The sequence below is a fragment of the Marmota flaviventris genome, chromosome X, assembly GCF_047511675.1.
Source record: "Marmota flaviventris isolate mMarFla1 chromosome X, mMarFla1.hap1, whole genome shotgun sequence".
Classification (NCBI taxonomy): Eukaryota; Metazoa; Chordata; class Mammalia; order Rodentia; family Sciuridae; genus Marmota; species Marmota flaviventris.
In genome coordinates this window covers 30271211-30293082 of record NC_092518.1, presented here as the reverse complement: position 1 = coordinate 30293082, position 21872 = coordinate 30271211, and the positions used below count along the sequence as shown (strand labels likewise).

Below are 21872 nucleotides of genomic sequence, written 5' to 3'. Positions count from 1 at the left end.
GCTCAGAAAATATTTGTATTTGAGACACCCCACTATCTAATTCATATGTGTTTTAGCTGTTATGATAAATGCAGATAGACACTGAGCTCTCTCCTTTTGCCTATCTGTCCTGTCTCCCAAAATATATGAACATCACTGTAGATCTTAGAAGATAATTTCTTCCATACTTTTGACAGCAATAGGGGGCTCCTAGGTTTTTAATCAATTTTATACATTACTGATGTTTAGGATATTCAGAACATGGTTTATTTAAGGAAAAAACTGTAACATAAGATGACCTACTTTTGCATTTTAGCTATTTACAGGCTGTAGACTATAAGATCTTCTGTTATTAACCTCAGTTTTATACTATATAAATGGAGATTATTCTCCTCATTTTATATCATAGGGTTACCTCATAACTCTAGTAAGATAATGTAGAGGAAATATTTATGAATTATGAAACGTTCTTCAGATACTTGTTAATAACAAAATAATTATAAATCAGAGTCCTAAATACTAAGCCATGGCTAATACTTCATATATAGTAAATAGGATTTCAGTGCAATACATAGTAGACACTGGTGGCTTAATAATAACTTAAAAACACAACTCTGTTCTTACCTGTTCCCTTTTTTTAAAAAACTTAAAGACTGTTTATAATCTTTTTCATCACATAATGAAAAAATTCTAACACATTTGTAAATAATTTTTATCCTTATTAAATAATACTAAAATAAATTCACCTCAATCTTAATTTCTCACCTATACTGTACAGTTGGCCTGATGTGTTCTTTGCTTTCATGGATCCTTAATTTATTTAACGAGGCTGGTGCCATATCTCTGTGATATTTCCCTTGGTGTCCCTTTGTATGACACATTGAGCTATGTTTGTGAGAATCTTTGCCAAATCCAGTAAAAACTTCATTGTATAGAACCAGAAAAGAGAAAAATGAGCACACAGTAGCATCCTTTTCCCCCTACTCACAGTGTCAGCAATTAACAAATGTAATCAGGCTAACTAAGCAAAGTTGGGAGAATAAAGGATAGCATCTCTTTGACACTCAGGATATTAAGGATGCTTTTAAAGTTGTCAACACTAGGAGTCAAAATGCTGCTATCACAAGCTTCCATGTTTGTAAAAGCAGCATTATGTGAAGCACTTCCCTTATCTCATCTCCAGGTTGGAACATGCCCATCTTTGCAGATTACATTATCCTGCCCTGTTCTTTAGCAGGAACTTTATTAATTGCCTGCCTATTTGAACAAATATTTGCTGAGATATCTTTTAAGGTAAAGACCTAATGATCCCTTTGCTAGCAACTGATGATTAGTCTGAAAAGAAAAGAGGAAACAAGAAAGAATGGGTTGCTTGTCTCAGTGTGGGCTCTCTTCTCCATATGGCTATGGTGGTATGTAACAATCAGAACATTTTCCACATCTACTTGAAGTTTTTGGGATTGGGTGAGGACCAAGCTACAATGAAATACTCTGGAAGCTTCTATTGACAGCTGACTTTGGGGCAGAGCAGGGTCTGGATTAGTTCTAGAAATTTGCCTAGGTGATTCTAGGTTTTTTTATTTATTTTTAAAATTTATAAGCCTTCAGAGATTGGCATCTTTTGTGAAGGTTTGGAAAGAACCAGAATCCCTAGGACAAATCAATTTCCAAAAGAAGCTCTGGAGAAAACAAGAGCAAAAGCTGATTTGTCAGGGTTCAATAAGATTTTTTTCCATGACCGGTCCATCATTTGGGGGCTGCTTACCAAGACACATATGTAGATGAAGCAAATGAGGCGCAGTATAAGGAGGAGCTCTCAGTTACCTACACAACCCATGCCCCAGCCTGCTGCCTACAGAAGCATCTGATCAAATAACTTCATTTTGCCTGTTTAAAGAACCAGTAAAGACACACTTATTCAATAAGGATAGCAATGAGCCAATATCATTGCTCTATTCCATTATACTTTAGAGTTCTCAAAATACATGTATTATCACATTATGCCAACCACAACTTCCTGAGGCTAGAAGTACAGAATGCATTAATCCCACCTCAGAGATGAACAAACAATTTTAGGGAGGCTGTGAGATCTGATGGAGGTAGTAGATATAGAACTCAAATTCAGGCCTTCTGATTGTATCCAATACTTTTCTCACTATGCTACATCACACAAAGTCTTCTTCTGGGGTCCTTTATAGCACTCTGATTTTATCATCTTCACTGGTTAGAATTATTTATGAAGTCACTGTGGTAGCTGGTTAATATTTTCAATGAAATAACTTTAGATTTGTCTTTTGCCTACTTCCCATAGCCTTATGAGAAAGCAAAAACAAGCACAAAGAATTGATCTAATGTTTCTTAATGCTGGGCCTTAAGATCTTAAGTGAAACCAAACTGTTTACAAATCAACCTCACAGATGAATCATTTTACTACTGTCATTGGTTGCATAAGAGAAACTTTTTTAGTTGTTTCTATTACTGTTAACAAAGCTTAAAAAACGTTGAAAGCATAATGGATAGCCTTGCTAAGAAGTGGGAAAAAGCTGGGTTTAAGCTGTCTTTCCCTTTACTGGTAGATCTCCACAAAAAAGCAGAATAAAAGACCAGTAGGCAACACGTGATATGTTGGTCTTTCTCTGCACAGCCCTGCTTCCGACAAAAACTTTCTAACACTAACAGGAAATACAATTTAGGTACACACAAACATACTTTGAGTTGCAAAAGAAATTTCCTGGCTACAATGGATTAGTATAGAGAGTTTTTAAAAGAATGAGAAACTTACCCCTCCCCATATTTTTTCGTGGCCTCTGGCAGGTCCTGGATGATGAAGGTTCTCTGCACAAAACAGAGCACATACACAGTGAGATTCACAGAGGCTGAGTCACTACATCAGATAAGCTCCATTATAGCTGATGTGGTCAATGTGAGCATTTCATTTCAGTGCATTCCAATCTTGCTCCCTTAGAAAAATGTTTCTTCTATCACAGATATCTAACCTCAGAGGACAAAACACAGTATTGTGGAAAGCACAGGCTCTGTATCAACTTACTATGAGCTTCTTTATCTGGTATTAGTTTATGTCCTTGCCAAATAAAAATCAAACTGGTCACACACTTTCTCTTAGGAAGGCAGTGATATCAACAAAAACTGGTGAACAAAAATGCCAAAAGGCCCAGTGTTAATAACCAGTCTAGCATGCTATTAGCTTGCTTGTCCCTGGCTTCCCTTCAATATCATTCTGTGACAAATCCAATACCCTTTACAGTTGAACATTTTCCTGAATGGTATCAAACAACAGCACCCCTAATCAAATTATCCCTGAGGCAAAGCAGCCCACAGAATGATTCCCAATAGACAGTATGAATCAAGGACCATGAACTATTGACAACAGAAACTTTGGAGAAACAACCACAGCCCCCCAGCGAATGCGCACACGTGGACATCACAATTGTAAGAGGGGAAGGTATGTATAGGAGAGCAACATTTCTGTTTTTAAAAAAATCAAAAACATATACATACAAAAAAAACCAATTCATACCATAATGCTTAATTTTCTTACAAGTTTCAATCATAGAGCTACCATATATTTACTAGAGGTGTTCACTTGTTATGTTCCCAATATGGAACTAAGCACCTGAGAGGTAAAGCTGTAAGATATAATCTATCAGTCCATTAGGAAATTTATAAGTTAAGCAGGAAAAATCAAGGATTAATACTAGACTGCAATCTGATAACTAGCCATGTAACACTGGATAAATCATTTACTATTTCAAATTCTTTGCAAAAGGAGGGTGCTGAACTATATGGGTATTTCCCAAATTATATGCCACAGGATGTTAAAAGGTGTTACTCAAAACCAAGGCTCTCTGATCAAATAAATGTAAGCTACACAGGTTTCTTTATTACAAGATTTTTCAGAGACTTTAAAATGAGCAATATGGCAAAAGTACAGTCTCAACCTATTTAGCTACACAGTGGTTTTTGTAAACAATCAGCAGTTCTTAAGAGTTCTAATTTAAAGGTCATTTTGGAAAACTGGATAAGATAACTGCTAACATCTTTTGCAATTCTGAAATGCTACTATTTTCTAACACGATACTAATTATATGGAACAATATTAACAAAGTATATCAAAAAAGAAGGGAGTTGGAAAAAGATAAAGGGAAAAAAAGAAGGGATCTGGATTCTCAGAGAACTGTGGAGCTGAAAAGAATTTGAGAGACCACCTAATGTCTTCTCACTACTCCATCATTTTTGAAAGCATCAGACAGTCCTCAAAAAATCTTATGTAGAGCCAAGCATGGTGGCACACACTTGTAATACCAGCGACTTGGAAGGCTGAGGCAGGAGGATTGCAAGTTTAAGGCCAGCCTCAGCAACTTGGCGAGGCCCTAAGGAACTTAGAGAGACCTTGTCTCAAATAAAAAATAAAAATGGCTGAGGATGTGTAGCTCAGTGGTAAAGCATCCTGTGTTCGATCCACAGTACCAAAAAAAGAAAAAAAAAAAAAACTTTTGTAGAATACCAATTTATAAAATATAGAACTCTTCAAAGGGCTGTAATCTTACCTGCTATGACTTTTCCTTGAGGCACCCTGAATATACAGTTAGCAGAAACTCAGCACTATAGGAGTGTGGAGTCCAGTGACTCCTGACCCTTCTGAGGAAGCTATTCTAGGAAGGCTTTAGAAAAGAGCTGGAATTTTTACATATAGTCACAGGAAGGTCCTTACCCTTCTCAAATAGACCTCAATTTTAACTATAAACCCTTCCCAAGCTGATAAATGAAATAATCATTATGTAAACAGAATTATAAAACATTTCTTACTCCAGAAATAACTATAAGAAATTCAACATGCTAAAGTATAACCCATGTACAAATGAGAAGCTATGAAATAATTGAGCAGGGGAATGATATGGCTAAATTTGGATTTTAGGAAGATATCTCTGACAATACAAGGGAAAGGAGATTTGAGGGGTGACGGTGGTTTGAACAGGGACAGTAATATCAGATAATGATCAATAAATTTGGCAGGACTTCTTATATTTTATTTCTTGTTTATTCTTTAATATTTAATAAAGTCTTTTTGAAAAGAATCAAGCTTATTTCAACAGTTTTGGGGAAACCACAAAGGAAAGGGTTATCAGACACAGTCCAAGATTTTCAAAGAGGAATTGCCTCTCCAGAGGTCAACATGGAGGACCCAAGATGGGAGCCAGCCATCTTCTAGGGGAAGAATATAACCAAGGATGCAAAAGTGAATGCCCACTGTCAGCCATCTCACCTAGCCTTCTAGATTAGAATTTTGTTTTAAAGAAGATGATTTCCTTACAGAGAAACAGGGTTCGTGGCCTACTGCCCATATCACCCCAAACCCCAAATTCTCCCAGACCCAGGTTATCTCCGTGCTATTTCTTCTGTTGCCAATGGTTAGCTTGTTCTTTCTACTCTGATCTCTTGCTGCTCTAGTTTCTTCTTTCAGCTGGCGAGAGAGTGTGTGTGTGTGTGTGTGTGTTGTATGTGTGGCACTTTAGTTTTTATATTTCTGTCAGCAGGAATATTAATCTATCTTGATTCTCCCTCAGGTCACCACCCCAAACTAAACATTACTTCTATAGTAATGACAACATACTTAACAACAACAACAACAAAGCAGCTTTTGGCCAGACATTAAGACATCTAAATATGGTTCCATGGATTTGCCCAGCCTAGCACTAAATATCCTCTACAACTACAGATTCCATTTTCCTTAATAGTGATACTACACCCCAGTGAAAACAGCCTCTACTCCTCCTTTAAACATGTTTTGAACTGTTCCAACTGCATGTCTCTGATCATTTCTTCTGCATCATCTGCATTATCCTACAAAAGTTCTATTCATCTTTCAACATCAGTAGTGAAGTCTTCCTTCATTATCTGAGCAGGAAGTAATCTCCTTTTCCTTTGAACTCTTATATAATATGGAACTTAGGTCCTACTGCATACAGATGTGCATACCTTATAGGATCTATCAGACTGCCTAATTTTTGGAGAGTAAGCAAATTTTCTTCTACACCTATATTTTGTCTGTGCAGGGCACTGGAACATCCCAGTGAGGATCCTAGTGGCCTATACAAACAGACTTACAGGAAGCTCACATACCAAGAATGTTCAAAACACATCATTTGCCTGTTCCCCTTAGTACAGATCAGTGCTTCAGACTCCAGTTATTCACATGCCATCTTAATCAAATTTATGATTTTTGCCAAATGCTTCTATTATCTACACTTACTTAATGTTATTTCAATTAAGTTACTTCTTTTACTTCAGTATCCACTTTATTCTTGTCTTATAAAAAAGTATGCAGAATCATGGGTTTGACATATTATATTTTTAAATGCATACAATGCTGAAATGTAATGTTCAATAGAATACTTAAGTCGAGTAAGCTAACATCCATAATATAAGGAGTCCAGTGTCACCAAAACTACCAAGGAACTATGAACAGAGTAATGCATCTCAAAATACAGGCTGGGTACTGCAAAGTGGACACTGCTTTATATGAGGACCTAGACCAACCTTACATCAATGTCCTAGAACCTGCTATCAATTCAGTTCAGCAAATATTAAACACCATTTTATAACACTAAGCAGTTTGAACACTGAATAATTACTAGGTAACACTATGCCAGGAAGAGTGTTAGGCTCCTTTATGTATTATTTATTTGGTGAGCTAAACATTTCCTTAATTGGGGATACTAAAAATAGAACTTATATTTTCCCTAATGTTTTTGGAATTGTATCAGTTGTTTTCAGTCTCTTTAAAAAAAAAATTGGTCCATAATATAAAGAATAGTAGATTTCATTGTGGCTATAGTTTTTAAATTGTATATATTTAAGGTATAACATGATGGGGTTTTTTTTTTGGGGGGGGCACTGGGGATTTAACCCATAGGTGCTTTATCTCCAGTTCTTTTTATTTTTTGAGACAGGGTTTCCCTAAATTGCTAAGTCTAGCCTCAAACCTGTGATCCCCCTGCCCTAGCCTCCCAAATTGCTAGGATTACAGGTTTGCACCAGCACACCTAGATATAATGTTTTGATATACTTATCTGTTTTTGTGCATGGTGCTGGGGATTGAACTCAGGGCTCATGTGTACTAAGCAAGTGCTCAACCATTGAGGCACATCCGTAGCCCTTTTTACTTCTTAAAAAAACCTGAAGACAGGGCCTCACTAAATTGCCCATGCTGGCATTGAACTTGCAATACTTCTGCCTCAGTCTCCCTAGTACAGATGAACTGGGAGTACGGATGTGTGCTACCACGCCCATCTTGGTATAATTATCTTGATAGCCATGTACTTAGTGAAGAGTTGACCATAGTTAAGCATGGCTTTTTAAATAATGACTGGCTTTATATATCCTGATGAAGAATTCCAACAAGTTGGAGCATGGCTTTGTCACCACTTGTAACTGGGTTTGAGGCCTGGCATGCCAGTTACTATCTATCTGACCTTGGGCAAGTTATTTAACCTGTTTAAGCCTTGGTTTCTTCAAATATAATGGGGTTATTAATGATAGGTCTCATCTCATAGGCTTTGAGAGAGGATTAAATGAAAATAGCTATAATGATTCTTGATATCATTAAGTAGGAACTGTGAAGATGATAACAAAGGTTTGGCAAACCCCCAATATCTTTATTCAATCTGATTCTTATAGTTTTTAGTTGGTCAATCTGGTTCAATACATTAAGTGTAACTAAGACTACTTAAGACAGAGCACACTGTAAAATAGATTTTATGAGCTGAATTTGAAAAATCAAAATTTGATTTTTCAGTTTTAGTTTTAGCTGCACAACTAAGTTAGGGGTATGCACCCCCAGTTCTTTAAGAGTTTCCTTTGCTGTTTTTGATGTCCATTATATGCACTCGCCCCCCTTTTCCCAGCTTTCCTGTGTCACAGTCTAGAAATTCCTATTCCTGGTAATTATTCTTCTTCCAGGAATCCTCGGAGATTCAATTATAGCTACCTATTTTATTAGTTTCAAAACACTGCAGGCTACATTTTTATTTGTAGAGAAGTACTTCCTCGTTGGCTTTACTTTTCAGCCACACGGCCCTTTCCAGGCTGGGTTAGAGAGTCCCTTCACTGTCCTCCACTGTGCTCAATGCACCATCCTCTGGCTACACTACTTAAGGTTTTTCCAGTTCTAGTCCCTGGCCCTTTCCCCGAACCCCAAAGCCCTTCTAATTTTTCAGGGCAACTGGGCCTAAGGGCCCTGTGTCATACTCCAAAGATGATATGTTCCCTGGAGTCCATTCCCTCCTGGTGCTATCTCTTAAAGACACAGCTCTCTTAAGTGGCCTAAGGGATCTTCTTTAAGTGAAAGGTTAATTCTATGAGGCCTCTGGGAGCTTCACCTCTGTAGCTTTTTGGATTCCATGTCTTTCAGATAATAAAGATTCAACTGGTATTTTTTGTATATCTATTTACAATAAGACATTTCATTTGTATTGTCTTGGTGCTCACAACAATCCAATGAGGTAGGTACAACAAAACCTAATGATGAATGATAAAACTCAATTTCAGAAAAATCAAAGTCCTCATGTTCCTACAGCTAGTGAGTAGGAGTGTCTCATGATTACTTTTTTTTTTTTTTTTCATATGGGGATTGAACACAGGGCACTTAATCACTGAGCCATATCCCCAGCCTTTTAAATATTTTATTTAGAGACGGGGTTTCTCTGACTTGCTTAGGGCCTTGCTAAGTTGCTGAGGCTGGCTTTGAATTTGTGATCCTCCTGCCTCAGCCTCCAGAGGTCCTGGGATTATAAAGGCACCACCACGCCTGGCCCAGGATTGCTTTTTAACTTCTCCACATATATATCAAAAAGGCTAACATTAAAGCTCCATGATTTGTCATAAACACACCTGTGTAATTGGCATTAAGATTCAGAACACATCTCAGGATCTTAACCTAGGATTTCTACACCAAGTCCTGTGATCTTTCAATCACATCTGTAGGTATTCAACAAATATTTCCTTAATGCTTATGATGTTGCAGTAATTTTGCTGAACATTGGGGAGTTAATGGTGAATAAGACAGATGTGATTCCTGCTCTAATTGAGCTTAGCATCTAGGGGGAAGTTAGATAATTTTTTAAATTGCAAATAAAGGAATTTAAGTTATTCAGAGGAATTTAAATAAGTTCTGTATGACTTTGGCAAGGCCAGAAAAAGAGGTTAGACAAATGGTCAAATCATACAAAGGCTTTACTGGCTGGTAAACCTCTTGGATTTCTGGCCTAAATGCAATGGAAAACCACTAAGTGATACCCCTGGGTTCACAAAACAACCAGTTCCCTCCCAGGGGCACTCGACCACTAAGCCACATCCTCAGCCCTATTTTGTATTTTATTTAGAGACAGGGTCTCACTGAGTTGCTTAGTGCCTCACTTTTGCTGAGGCTGGCTTTGAACTCATGGTCCTCTTGCCTCAGCCTCCCAAGCCTTTGGGATTACAGGTGTGTGCCACCGTGCCTGGGTTTTTTGTTACTTCTTATATGCTTTACATTTTACTAGGTCCATTATCTCAAAAGCATAAAAACAATAACATATAAAACCCCAAGATATAGAGATATTATATGTAAATATTATATATTAATAATTGTTTATAAAATTAATAAATTATAACATTAAAATATGACATCTACTTTTTAAAAATAATATGTAATATAAAATATTTGTACATGTATTTCCACACTAGGCAGCAGAACTAGGCTCAGGAAGCTGAGAATGGAGGATTACAAGTTCAAAGTGAGGTGCTAAGCAACTCAAACTTGCGATCCTCCTGCCTCAGCCTCCCAAGTCACTTGGATTATGGGTGTGTGCTTCATCCCCATCCTGCCTATTCATTCAAACAAGTATGCTAAATGTGATAAATGGTTGTACATACCAGCAAGACAATAAGAAGACAGTAAAGGAGGACAGACTTGTTTAAGTAATAATTATCTGTGTAAGACAAATACTTCTGCTTTTTTGATACTTGTCTTTTACTAGTTTCCTTATGATACCATGGTTGGTGTATACTGGGGTCAGCAGATGTTTTATATAAAAGGCCAGAGAATAAAAATTTTGGGTCTTGAGAGTCTCTGTTGTTACTGCACAAATATGCTATTATAGCATGAAAGCAGCCACTGAAAGGAATTTGTATGTATATGTTTTAATAAAACTTCATTTAAGGACACTGAAATTTAAATTGTATGTAATTTTCATGTGTCACGAAGTAGCTTAGTTTTTCTCAACCATTTAAAAATGTTAAGGACATTCTTGGTTCATGGTTATAAAAAAACAGGCAGCAAGCCATTATTTGCCAATCCCTGGTATACACAACAAAATTATTTACTGAATTTTTATCAATCAACAAGTCAAACGAAATACAAGGAACCTCAGCATGTTATTGAAACATAAAGATCAGCACCATCAATAACAAGTTAGACAATTCTCTACAAACTTTCAAGTGTGACATTAATTTTATATGACAGTTGATCTTAAATTTCAAGTCCATGATAAAATATTAAAGATAATGGTATAACCATCTAAATAAATCATGTTAAAACTGCAGAAGCACCTCACTGAAAACTACTAACTAGATGCCTGATAAATCACCTGATGAAGTCAACTGTATTTCTTAACAGAAACAGTTTATTTTATCTACAGTAATGTTTCAGTTATCACTTCCATCTCAATAAAGCACAAATGTATATATCCCACCTTGACCTTTCCCCTGAATCCTACAATTTCAAATACACTTATATTATCTTGCCACCACCTGGAAAAACGCAGATCTAACATGAAATATTTTCTCCACTTCACGTGTAAATGGGCTTCTCCTCAAGTTCCATAATTATATAAACAACATCTTATTTCATTCAACCCTAGTATTGAAGGATGACATTTTAAGATACTAACTAAAGTTTCGTTTTTCCCAAAAGTTCACTTTCTCTCTTCTTTCTTTACTCCTCACCTACCACTGTCCCAACTAGTAGCTGAGCCATTCTATGTTCATTCCATCATATGAAAAATAAGTTTTTCTAAGGTACTTGGGAAAATGAGAGGCTAGAAGCAGAGAGAAAATGACTGAGAAAAGAATGTGAGCAGGGGATTGCCTTCCAATCCCACCTACCCACAATTCCCCTTCCAAGCTAGAAAGGTTACTCTAGGTTAAAGAGAAGAGAGAAGCCAGTGGGGCCTAGGATGGAAGGGTAGACCTAAAGGGACCAAACAGATTCAAAATGAAGGGCCATTTTTAGTGAGAGGCATTGCTTGAGTGCCCAGTAGCCCCTTGCAGAGAGTTGAACATCTACAGACCATATGAGCAAGCATATGGATAGACTCTTTTCTGGTAGTGAATACTGAAGGCCTCTTTTGGACACTAGCCATTCCCTGACTGATCACCTTCCTGCTAGACAGATGCCTATGCATGCCTGAGGCTAACTCCAGTCCCTTTTGAATTCGCTCCACATAGACAACCATCCTTGCAACCTCCCTGAACCATCAGCCCTGAAGAACAAGAGGGCCCTGCTACAAGAGGTACTACTAACTAGCCTGATTTCTTAAACCATACGTGACTTTTATGTGTTTTGATTGTCACATAAATAGAATCATAGTGTACATTCTTGGATCTAACTTCTTTTGCTTAACATCTTATTTGTAGAGATTCATCCACACTGTTGTGTATAATCGTAGAACATTCATTCTCACTACAGGCTCCATGTTAAGTACACATATGTCCATTTAGTTACTCATTCTCCTACTGATGGGCATTTGGGTTGTGCTGTGGTCTGAATGTTCGTATTCCTATAAAAATCATATGATGGACCTGATGCGTAAGCATATACAAGTGGAGTCTTTGGGAAGTGATGAAGTTATAAGGACACTATCCTCATGAATGGGATTAGTGTCCTTATACAGAGACTTAAAGGAGCTCTCCAGCCCTTTTTACTATGTGAGGACACAGGAAGTAGGTGCCATCTTAGAACTAAGAGAGTGAACCCTCACAGACACTGAGTCTGCTGGTGCCTTGCTCTTGGACTTCCCAGCCTCCAGACTGCACAACACATTCTTGTTGTTCATAAGTTACCCAGTCTATGATGTTTTGTGATAGCAGCCCAAACTGACAGAGATAGGCTGTTTTCAGTTTAGTATTAGTAGAACAAATCCCTGTCACCAGGTTTAAGGCAGTGGCAGTATACACATACATAACTGAATCTAAACGACCAACCAGTAAGACCTACTTACTTTCTGCTCTTTAATACCTGATCCCAGTCTTTCCATTCTCACTACTACAAACCCACATCATATTTCTTCAGGTTAAGAGCATATTTCCCAAGGATGGGAAATATCTCTTTAAAATATATATTTTTTATTTTTAATTGATAGTGATTGGGGGATACTGTGACATTTCAATACTTGTATACAATGTGTAAGGGTCAGATCAGAATAACTGGTCTATCCATCACCACAAACATAATTTCTGTGAGTTGGGAACATTCAAACTCCTCTCTATTAGCTATTTTGAAATATTCAATTAATTGTCACACCATAGTTATCCTACGAGCATTAGAAGTTTCCTTTTATCCATCTGCACCCCTATACCATGCTCTCTCTATCCCTCCCCTCCTTTTAACCTCCTCAGGCTTTGGTAATCAGCATTCTATCCTTGCTTCTTTGAGATCAACATTTTAGATTCCACATATAAGTGAAAACAAAGAAATATCTTAATTCCTTAATGTCCATTTACTTACTGATCACCTTCCTGCTAGACAGATGCCTAAAATATAAAAGAATATGCTTTTGGTATGTGTTTGAGCAGTAGCCACTGTACATGTATAATCATTACCATCAAGGCAATCACTGACAACTTCTGATGCAGATATGTAATTGGTGTTTTCACATCTTGTCTTACAAGGTCTTGGATTTTTTTTTAAGCATCCTATTTCAGAAATCTCTCAGCATTAAGAAATGTCCATAAAGCCCAATTCCAATTCCCCAGCACTAAAATAGCCTAGCTTTAAATACACATCTTCCTCATTTTCAGCAAGATGCTCAGAAGGAAGTGATAACTGAAGTAAGAGTGAAAAAGAAGAGATAAGTTCTGGTAGGCTATTTGAATACAATGCTCTTTTAACTCATAGATTTAATATCATCAGGAAAAACTGAAGAGGCTTTGAACATCACAACACATGAGAAGAGGAGCAGCAGATAATCACATAGAGCATTGTTTCCAGATCGCTATGTAGATTACTTCCTTTAATCTTTGCAGTTTTATGACTTAAATATAGTACTATCATTACCCCCATTTTACAGATAAGGTACTTGATACACAGTAGTTATGCAATTTGCCCAAGGTCATATAATTTGGAAAGTGACAGAGCTAAGACACTAACACAGGAAGTCTGGCTCAATGATAGGCAATAACACATTCTTGACTAAGGGAGTGGAGGTTTACAATTTAACCTCAAAATTAGATTGAGCTACCTGTGAGCAAATATAAGTATGGATTTTAAAGATACATATTGTATGTGTAAGTAAAGCTTTCCAGCCCTTGAAAAGAATGAGAGGAGGCATTAGAAAGAGCTGGGAGGAAACTTTTGAGTGTTATTAACTTGCTTATTATCTTGACTATAATAACAATTTCATGGGTATGTACATACATAAAAATGTGTCCAATTTAGTCACGTGTAGTGGCGCATGCCTGTAATCCCAGCGGCTCTGGAAGCTGAGGGAGGAGGATCATGAGTTCAAAGCCAGCCTCAGCAAAGGCTTAGCAAGTCAGTGAGACCCTGTCTCTAAATAAAAAAAAAAAAAATATATACAAAATAGGGCTGGGGATATGGCTCAGTGGTTGAACACCCCTGAGTTCAATTCCTGGTACCCCCCCCCAAAAGTGTCCAGTTTAAATATGTGTACATATGCTAATTATATGTCAGTTACACCTCAATCAAGCTATGTGTGAAAAGGATGAAACAGATCTATAGATGAGCCAATCACAAATAATTTTAATAAAGGAAGTCCATAAGGTATTGAGTGAAGAAAAAACTATGAAGCAATATTCATAATATCATTTTATATATATATATATATATATATATATATATATATATATTATATATATACACACACACACACATACATACACACATATATATATATATATATATATATATATATATATATATATATATATATATATATAAACACATATGTAAAAACATGTATACCTGGTCCCTGGCTTCTAATGGTTCAATTTACTATTTTTTCAACTTTATCATGATGTGAAAATGATATGCATTCAATAGAAACCACAATTTTTAAAATTGGCATTTTCAATTTGGACTTTCTAACAGGCTAGATAATGGGTTTGATCCTCTCTGGCAATGCTGGGCAGCAGTAACAGCAGTGAGCCACAGCGCCAGCCAGCCTGGAGATCATGAAGGTGAGACACCTGACACTCTTCAGTAGACTGTGTTGCTAAACTAGGAAGTGTGGTAGGTCAGATGTAGTAAATGCAACTTTCACTCAGGATATTTTCAATTTATGATGTTTTTTTTGGGATGTAAACCCAACTTAAAGTCAAGGAACATCTGATATAAAATGTAATCTGTGGGATTTTTTAAAAAAAGATTTTTTAAAAGCTTTTGGTAATACAAAGAACTTTCCCTGAGGCTTGCCTAAACAGGTATATGAGTCCATGAGTCAGCCATCTTGGAAGAGGTTCTACAGCCCCATTTAAGCCTTCCAATAACTGCAGCCCCAGTGTACATCTTGATAGCAATCCTATACCAAAACCACCCAGCTAAGCTGCTCTTGAATTGCTGGCTCTCAAACTATGTGAGATAACATGTTTGTTGTATGAAGCTGCTAAATGTTAGAATAATTTGTTATGTATAATGCAGCACATATCATTTTTATGTAATATTTTAAAAATATAGAATACATATAGAAAAGTTCAATAACCTTTTTGAATTTTCACAAAGTGAGCACACCCATATAGCCAGCATGCAGATCAAGAAACCTGAACAAAACATTACTAGCACCCAAGAAACTGCCTTCCTGTCTACAGTCCAGTTTCTACCTCAAAGCTCTTAGGCTGATTTCTTATACCAGATTAGTTGTACCTGCTTTTGAACTTCATACAAACTGAATCATGTGCATTCTCATTGAGATGAAGCTTCTTGCTCAATATCATGTCCATAAGATTCATCTATATTATTGCATATACTTTGTTCATTCATTCTTGCTACTGATTTCATGTTAGGCATAATGAAGGATATGGAAAATGACAACCACCCAAGACTGTGTGACCCGGAAGGAAGAAGAGAGAGAGAAGATTCTTTCCCAATAAATCTTTCTTTTCCCAGTGACAAGACAATCCCTGGGAAGGAGATGAACATCAATCCTAAAATGGCAGTCCCTGGAAAGAGGGAAAATATTGATCCTTTCCCAGTAAATTCTTTCCCAGTGACAACAGACCCCAGAGGAAGAAGCCAAACATTAATCCTTTCCCAGTGACAGTATAATGATCCCTGGAGGAAAAAGATAAGCACTGGACCCTCCATCCTTGCCCAGTAAAAACAAGTTTCAAATTCTCACAACCTGTTTCCTGAGTGTAAAAACTGACATATTCTGTCAATAATTAAGTCAACTCTCAGCGTAACCTATAAAAACCCAGGCCCCTCTTGTAACCGGTGGCAGAAAGTGAGCCCCTCCAATGCCTGACTCCGCTGCTGAATAAAAGGCATTGCTAATCCATGAAGTCTGTTCTTGTGCCAGTTATTTGTGCTTTTATTATGGTGCCAAAACTGTTTTGGTTGTTTTTGCTTACACATATATCGCCATTTATTCATTCTACTATTGATAGACATTTGGGTTGTTTCTAAGTTGTTTATTACCAACAGTGCTGTACACATTCTTGTAAATGTCTTTTGATGAACCTATATATCTATTTCTTTTGAGCATATGCCTAGAACTGGAATTGCTGAGTCAGTGGCACGCCTATATTCAGCTCTACTCATTTCTGCTAAATAGTTTTGCACTATGGCTATACCAATTTATACTCCCAGCAGTAGCACAGCAGAGTTCCAATTGTTCCACATTCTTAAAGACTCTTGGTACTGTAGTTATTACATTCATTATTTTGGTAGGAAGTCCTGGTATCACACTGTGCACTGTTTTGATGAGTGATCAAGTTGAACACCTTCTATTTGTATGTTAATTGGACCTTTTGGAGATCTTTTGTAAAGTGCCTGTTTCAAGTCTTGTCCACTGAAGCATATACTACTTTTAAGATCAGCAAAAGACCATAATTTTCTAAACTAATGAGTTCTCTGTGGTATTGTGAAAACAAATGCCTTTGAGCAGCAGGACTAATAGCAGGAACATGGTTAGATGCGTCTTCTAAATGTAGAAATGTTTTAAGAAGAGCAACAAGAAAAGCAGTAAGGCAGAAGGAACTTTTAAGAATGAGACAAAAATCGGGAGGCTATTATGAAGACAATGCATCTGGGTAGGATCTGCTTCTTTCTAATAGATGGAAAATAACCACATCCAGGAAATAGCTTGAGAACTGTGTTAGCCTGTCACTGTCCAGAAAGGCTTTTCTAAGGATAAGAAAGGGCACAAATGTTCTTTAGCCATATGTCACAGTGCTATATAATTCAGGGAAGTTCAGTGCTACTAGGCAAAAGTATTCTGCAAATGAAAAAGTATATCACCTATAAATGTGGTCCCGTTACATCACATTTCTCAAAGTAAAAAAAAAAAAAAAAAAACAAAACAAAACAGTCATGTATATATACCCTTGAATAGCAAATAAGTATATACTAACCTTCCTTTAACCTATAAGCCTACATTAAGCTTCACTTTCTTTTTTTCCCTTTATGATTTACCAGAATGTACTGTGGCATTAGCTGTGTATTTTTAGTTTACTGATTAAATTTTAATAAGACTCTTCAGATAGCAGAACAATCAGTTAAAGAAAGTTAATATTGCTGGACAAGATCAATGCATAATGGACACCATGTATGAGTGAAAAAGTAGAAGAATAAACAATGTGACTTTGTTTCTTTTTATCTTTCTTTTTATTCTGTGCATACCACAGCACAGAATTTCAGGCCCAAATGCAACAAACTAGTGTTTTTGATGTGATCATGTAACAAGTTCAGATATTTCAATTTTTAAAATAAACAAGGTCAAATAACCAAATAACTTCAAGAGCTCAACACTATTAAACCAGAAAGAAATAGGTTTTCTCACATTTAAAATTCTTCCATTATCCTATTGTGTGAATGTCACCAAAAAAATGACATTAAGAAATCATTGCAAATAGTATATGGGACAAATTTGATATTTCTGAGGCCTTAAAAGGAAAGGTTTCTTTCTGTGACCTGTATTACTATTTCATCACTGTCTAACAAATCATATCATTTTAATAATTATGCAAGCTACTGGGAGATCAAATTTTATGACCTAACACAATTAAAATATTAACCTAAGGGCTGAGGATGTAGCTCAGTTGAAAAGCACTTGCCTAGCACGCATGAGGCCCTGGGTTCAATCCCTAGCACACACACACAAAAAAAAAAAAAGAAAGAAAGAAAGAAACCCAAATCCCCCAAATATTAACCTCAATTCTTAAAAAAAAAAAAAAATGTATACTTTGCAGGATGAAGTTCTTAAACAAGATTTATGGTTATTTCAATAAAAAACTATTTGTAGCTGGGTATAGTGGCACACACCTATAATACCAGAGAATTGAGGAGAGTTGAAAGTGCAAAGCCAGCCTCAGCAATGTAGTGAGGCCCTAAGCAACATAGTGAGATCTTGTCTCAAAATAAAAATTTAAAAAGGCCAAAGATGTGGCTCAGTGATTAAGTGCCCCTGGGTTCAATTCCCGGTAACACCCCCTCCAAGAAAAGATTATTTCCCAGTAAAGGCCCATCTTTATCTTATTATTATTATTTTTACCCCAGCACCAGGGGTTGAGCCCAGCAATCCACCACTGAGCCACATTCCCAACCCTTTTTATTTTTGTTTTGAAACAGGGCCTTACTAAATTGCTGAGGCTGACCTCAAACTTGCGATCCTCTTTCTTCAGCCTCCAGAGTGTCTGTGATTACAGGAGTGTGCCACCATGCCAGATTCCTATAATATTTTTTCAAACATGTTTTTTTTTTTTTTTTTAAAAAAAGAAATTTGATTAAATTGATAATGCTACACAAGCAGTAAGAATTACATCCTATAAAAGCATGAGTGTGGGTTTATTTATTTATTTTTTAAATATTTAATTTTTAGTTGTAGTTGGACATAATACCTTTATTTTGTTTATTTATTTCTATGTGGTACTGAGGATCGAACCCAGGGCCACATGTGAGGTGAGCGCTCTACCACTGAGCCACAACCCCAGCCCTGAGTGTGGGTTTGTTTATAAGGCAAAATTAAAAGGCCCCTGCAGAAATGCTTTTTTCCTTTGCAAACTAATACCTTCTCCTGCAGAAGCAGTCCAGAAAAAAATTACAAGGACTGATTCCTAGGAGAAACTATGTTACTGGGCAACACTAACCATAGAGGCAAAGAAAATCTAAAGATGATAGGGAATGTTAGGCTTGAGTTGTCTCTTGCTTTTATTTTTAAACTCCTCTGCTCAATCTAATTGAACTGGAGAGTTAAGGATTAGGAGATAAAAAAGCAGAAGAGAAATGAAACGAAGGTCCTGAAGAGTCTACAAACTCTTAATCTCCAAAGGAAGATTTAATTTCGTGATGATGACCTATTTTGTTTAATGCTGGCAGCAATCATGAATATCTTTTTTGATACTATATCCTCACTAATCACTATACTTGACATATACTGGACATGCAAAATTTACCAAATAAAAAATACATATTTTAACAAGTTTAGCTCATATGATATTCCATTTTCTGTTCTGCTTTTCCACTCATATTTATTCTCATTTGGAGTTATTTCTGGATTTGGACTTTTGGAGTTATAACTAACTTACTCTTTGAGGCAAGCAAGCATATATTGCTGGGAAAATTAAAGAGATGGTTTTCATACAAGTATAAATCATTTAATCAGCTTGCTTCTTAATACCTAGCTGAAACAGACTACAAAAACTGGTAAAGTGGAGATGGCATGGCAATGAAAGTGTTGGATCACAGAGGGTGCATGGAGGGTAATTGATGCCAATGAGGCAAGACATACCAGGTCAGCCTGTTCTGTTCCTTCATCAGTTGTGAGATATTGCTGAAGTTCTGGTTCCTCTCCTATAAAAGGGTTCTTGGTGAAATGTATGGAGACTCAGGGAAGCTTGGGAAGGGAAGTATCATTTATGTATACCTGAAGGTGTTCATTGTGGGGGTTATTGTATACATATGATCAGTTGTTGCTTTAACTCTCAAACTATCTTATCTAAAAGTTCAATTGTTACATATTTCTATATATCACCTAATTGGTACCCTAGGTTATCAGCAAATCATGACAGACGAATAAAAAGGAAAAAAAAAAAACCTGTGCCGATTCCACACTATAGATGGAATACTTCATAAAATTCACTTTATTTCCTCACATCCTACCTAGTTCTGGGAAGAGTTAAAGATCATTTGTATAAAAATCATATAATAAAAGAAATTAAAGTTTATTAAAAAAATTTGAGGAAAACACAACAAAGGGGAAAAAAATCAAGAATATAAAAGACAAAGACAGGATTCAAATTTGTATACAAAAAGTGCCAGAAAGGTCTGGAACTTTGATAAAGGAAGAGATAAATTTCCCAGTAGCTAGTGCCAAGAAACCCAATTAGTTACATGAGCCATGATATCACTGAGATAAAAACAAAGCAGTTGCCCAGAAACTTCATTACTTATGTTTTGGTATTCCAAAGAAAAATTATCCCTAGGGTCCTCAAAAGATGAAATGTAGTGGACAATGGACAGTGTTGTCAATATCAACATAGTAAATATAGTGACACATTTTATAGTACAATTTCTTATAGCTTCTCTCTTATAAGTATGCCAAAGGTAAAATAGCACAGAAGCAAGGTACTCTATATTTGTATAATATATTTAGAAATTGGCCCACTCAGCTTCCTAAAACAGCCTAGACATACAATTAAAAACACCCAGTGGAATGACCGTCCGAAGAAGACTCAACTGCACCTGGCTGATCCAGACCAATGTCTGATAGCCATTCTATAAACAAAACCTAAAAGATCCAACTCCCTCTGCTGGCCTTTCTCCAAAAAGAATAGCAGTCCTGAAAGAAATGCTGATAAGGAACCCCAAGGGCCAAGAGATTTCAAAATGTCAATCTATTCTAAATTATTAAGGGCATTGGATATACTCCTTTTAGGGATAGCCTTGGGTCCCTAAGAATTAGTCCCCAGCAGCAGAATGGAAAACTTGCCAGGTTGGTTTACCAAATCAGTACAGCCTTGGGATCAATCAACCAAAACAAGACAGGATGTTTGCTATTATATAGTGAAGACTAAGGGATAATCCCAAAACCTCATATTGGTCCCAACTGTCTAGGGACAATGTACTAAGGTTCTAATGCTGGATAGGGGGAACATTTTTTCTGGACTTTTGCAACTTCAGTATTTCATTTTCACATGAGTTAAAAAAATCTCTGTAAATCATTTCTCCTAGTTACACACCTTTTTGTCAGATTTGAGGTGAGAAAACCAAAGGTACAGAGGGGATTTTGTCAGAAGATTTTTCCTTTTGCTTCTTCAGCAGTCCATCAAGAAGGTACCATTTTATTTAATCTGTACATTAAGAACCCTGTGAGTTCAGAAAGGTAAATAATATACTTGTTTCACAGATGAGGAAACCAAGGCTTGGATTGGCTACAAAGCCACTACTTGGTTACCACATCCGAGGTCTGATTCTTAACTCTAATGTTGTCCCCATCATAGTATTGAAACAAAAATGTAAAATTTTCAGTTCTCGACTGAAAATACATGTCCTTGCAGTGGAGTCTATAAAATGGCTATTTTTGCAAATTCCAGTTAAAAGCAACAAATATGATGGTATGCAAAGCTGAATCACAGGTCCTAGGGCAAGGCTCTCAGAGTTCTGGCCTTTTTTATTGGCTCCTCAAAGACACTACAAATGGAGTCAAGCCCCCTCTCTACAAAGGCTGTGTACTTTCCCACTTCCAATCTTTTGTTCACACCATGCCCCCTCATTTAAATGCGTTGTTCCTTCCTTTTTGGCTTAGCTGAATCCTAAAGCCATTATTAATGACAGTATAATTCCCAATTCCCCACCTCTTTAGAAATAAATTTCCATTAGCCCAGCAGGATGTCATCTTTCTGTCCTCTGAATTTCTAAATAATTCAAATCTATAGTACATATTCTTACTTGCTCAGGGTTTTTTTAATTGGTTCTTTTTAGTTACACATGACAGAAGAATTCATTTTGATATAATTGTCATAGTATTTCCCCCAGTTTGCAAGCTGCTTGAGGGGTAAGACCAGGAGTTGGCCTCTCCACACTGATAACAGGATCCAGCACTGAGGTAAACACTCTGTAACTGATGGTTCAGGCACCAAATCCTCTGAGCAGTCGAAACAAACCAATTATTTCGTTACCTTTCTTTCACTAGATACCAATCTTTTAATGTCCCATTTCCCCCTTTACTTTTCTTTTTCTACTGTATCCACAACATGAAACCATATGTTTGAACACTCGATGGACTATAGATGACATTTATGGGAAATATTTTCTATTCACCAAATTGGTGAATATTTAAAGCAGATAACTTTGGAAATGCATAGATTTTGTTGTCTGCTTCATAATCCATGATATGCATATTTACCTTTTATTTAACCAGCCCTATTGGTGTTCATTTAGG

The 21872-nt window shown here is 36.6% G+C and overlaps 1 protein-coding gene across 2 annotated transcripts in view; it reads right to left on the bottom strand.

Moving 5' to 3' along the window:
* The window catches only part of Prrg1 (proline rich and Gla domain 1), a 102834-nt gene that overhangs the window by 52994 nt on the left and 27968 nt on the right, over positions 1–21872 (bottom strand). For both annotated transcript variants that reach the window (XM_027927439.2, XM_071606416.1), the window contains exon 2: positions 2762–2814. In XM_027927439.2, the coding sequence (XP_027783240.1) occupies positions 2762–2771 (10 nt within the window). In that variant the 5' untranslated portion in view covers positions 2772–2814. The remainder of the gene's footprint in view (positions 1–2761; positions 2815–21872) is intronic.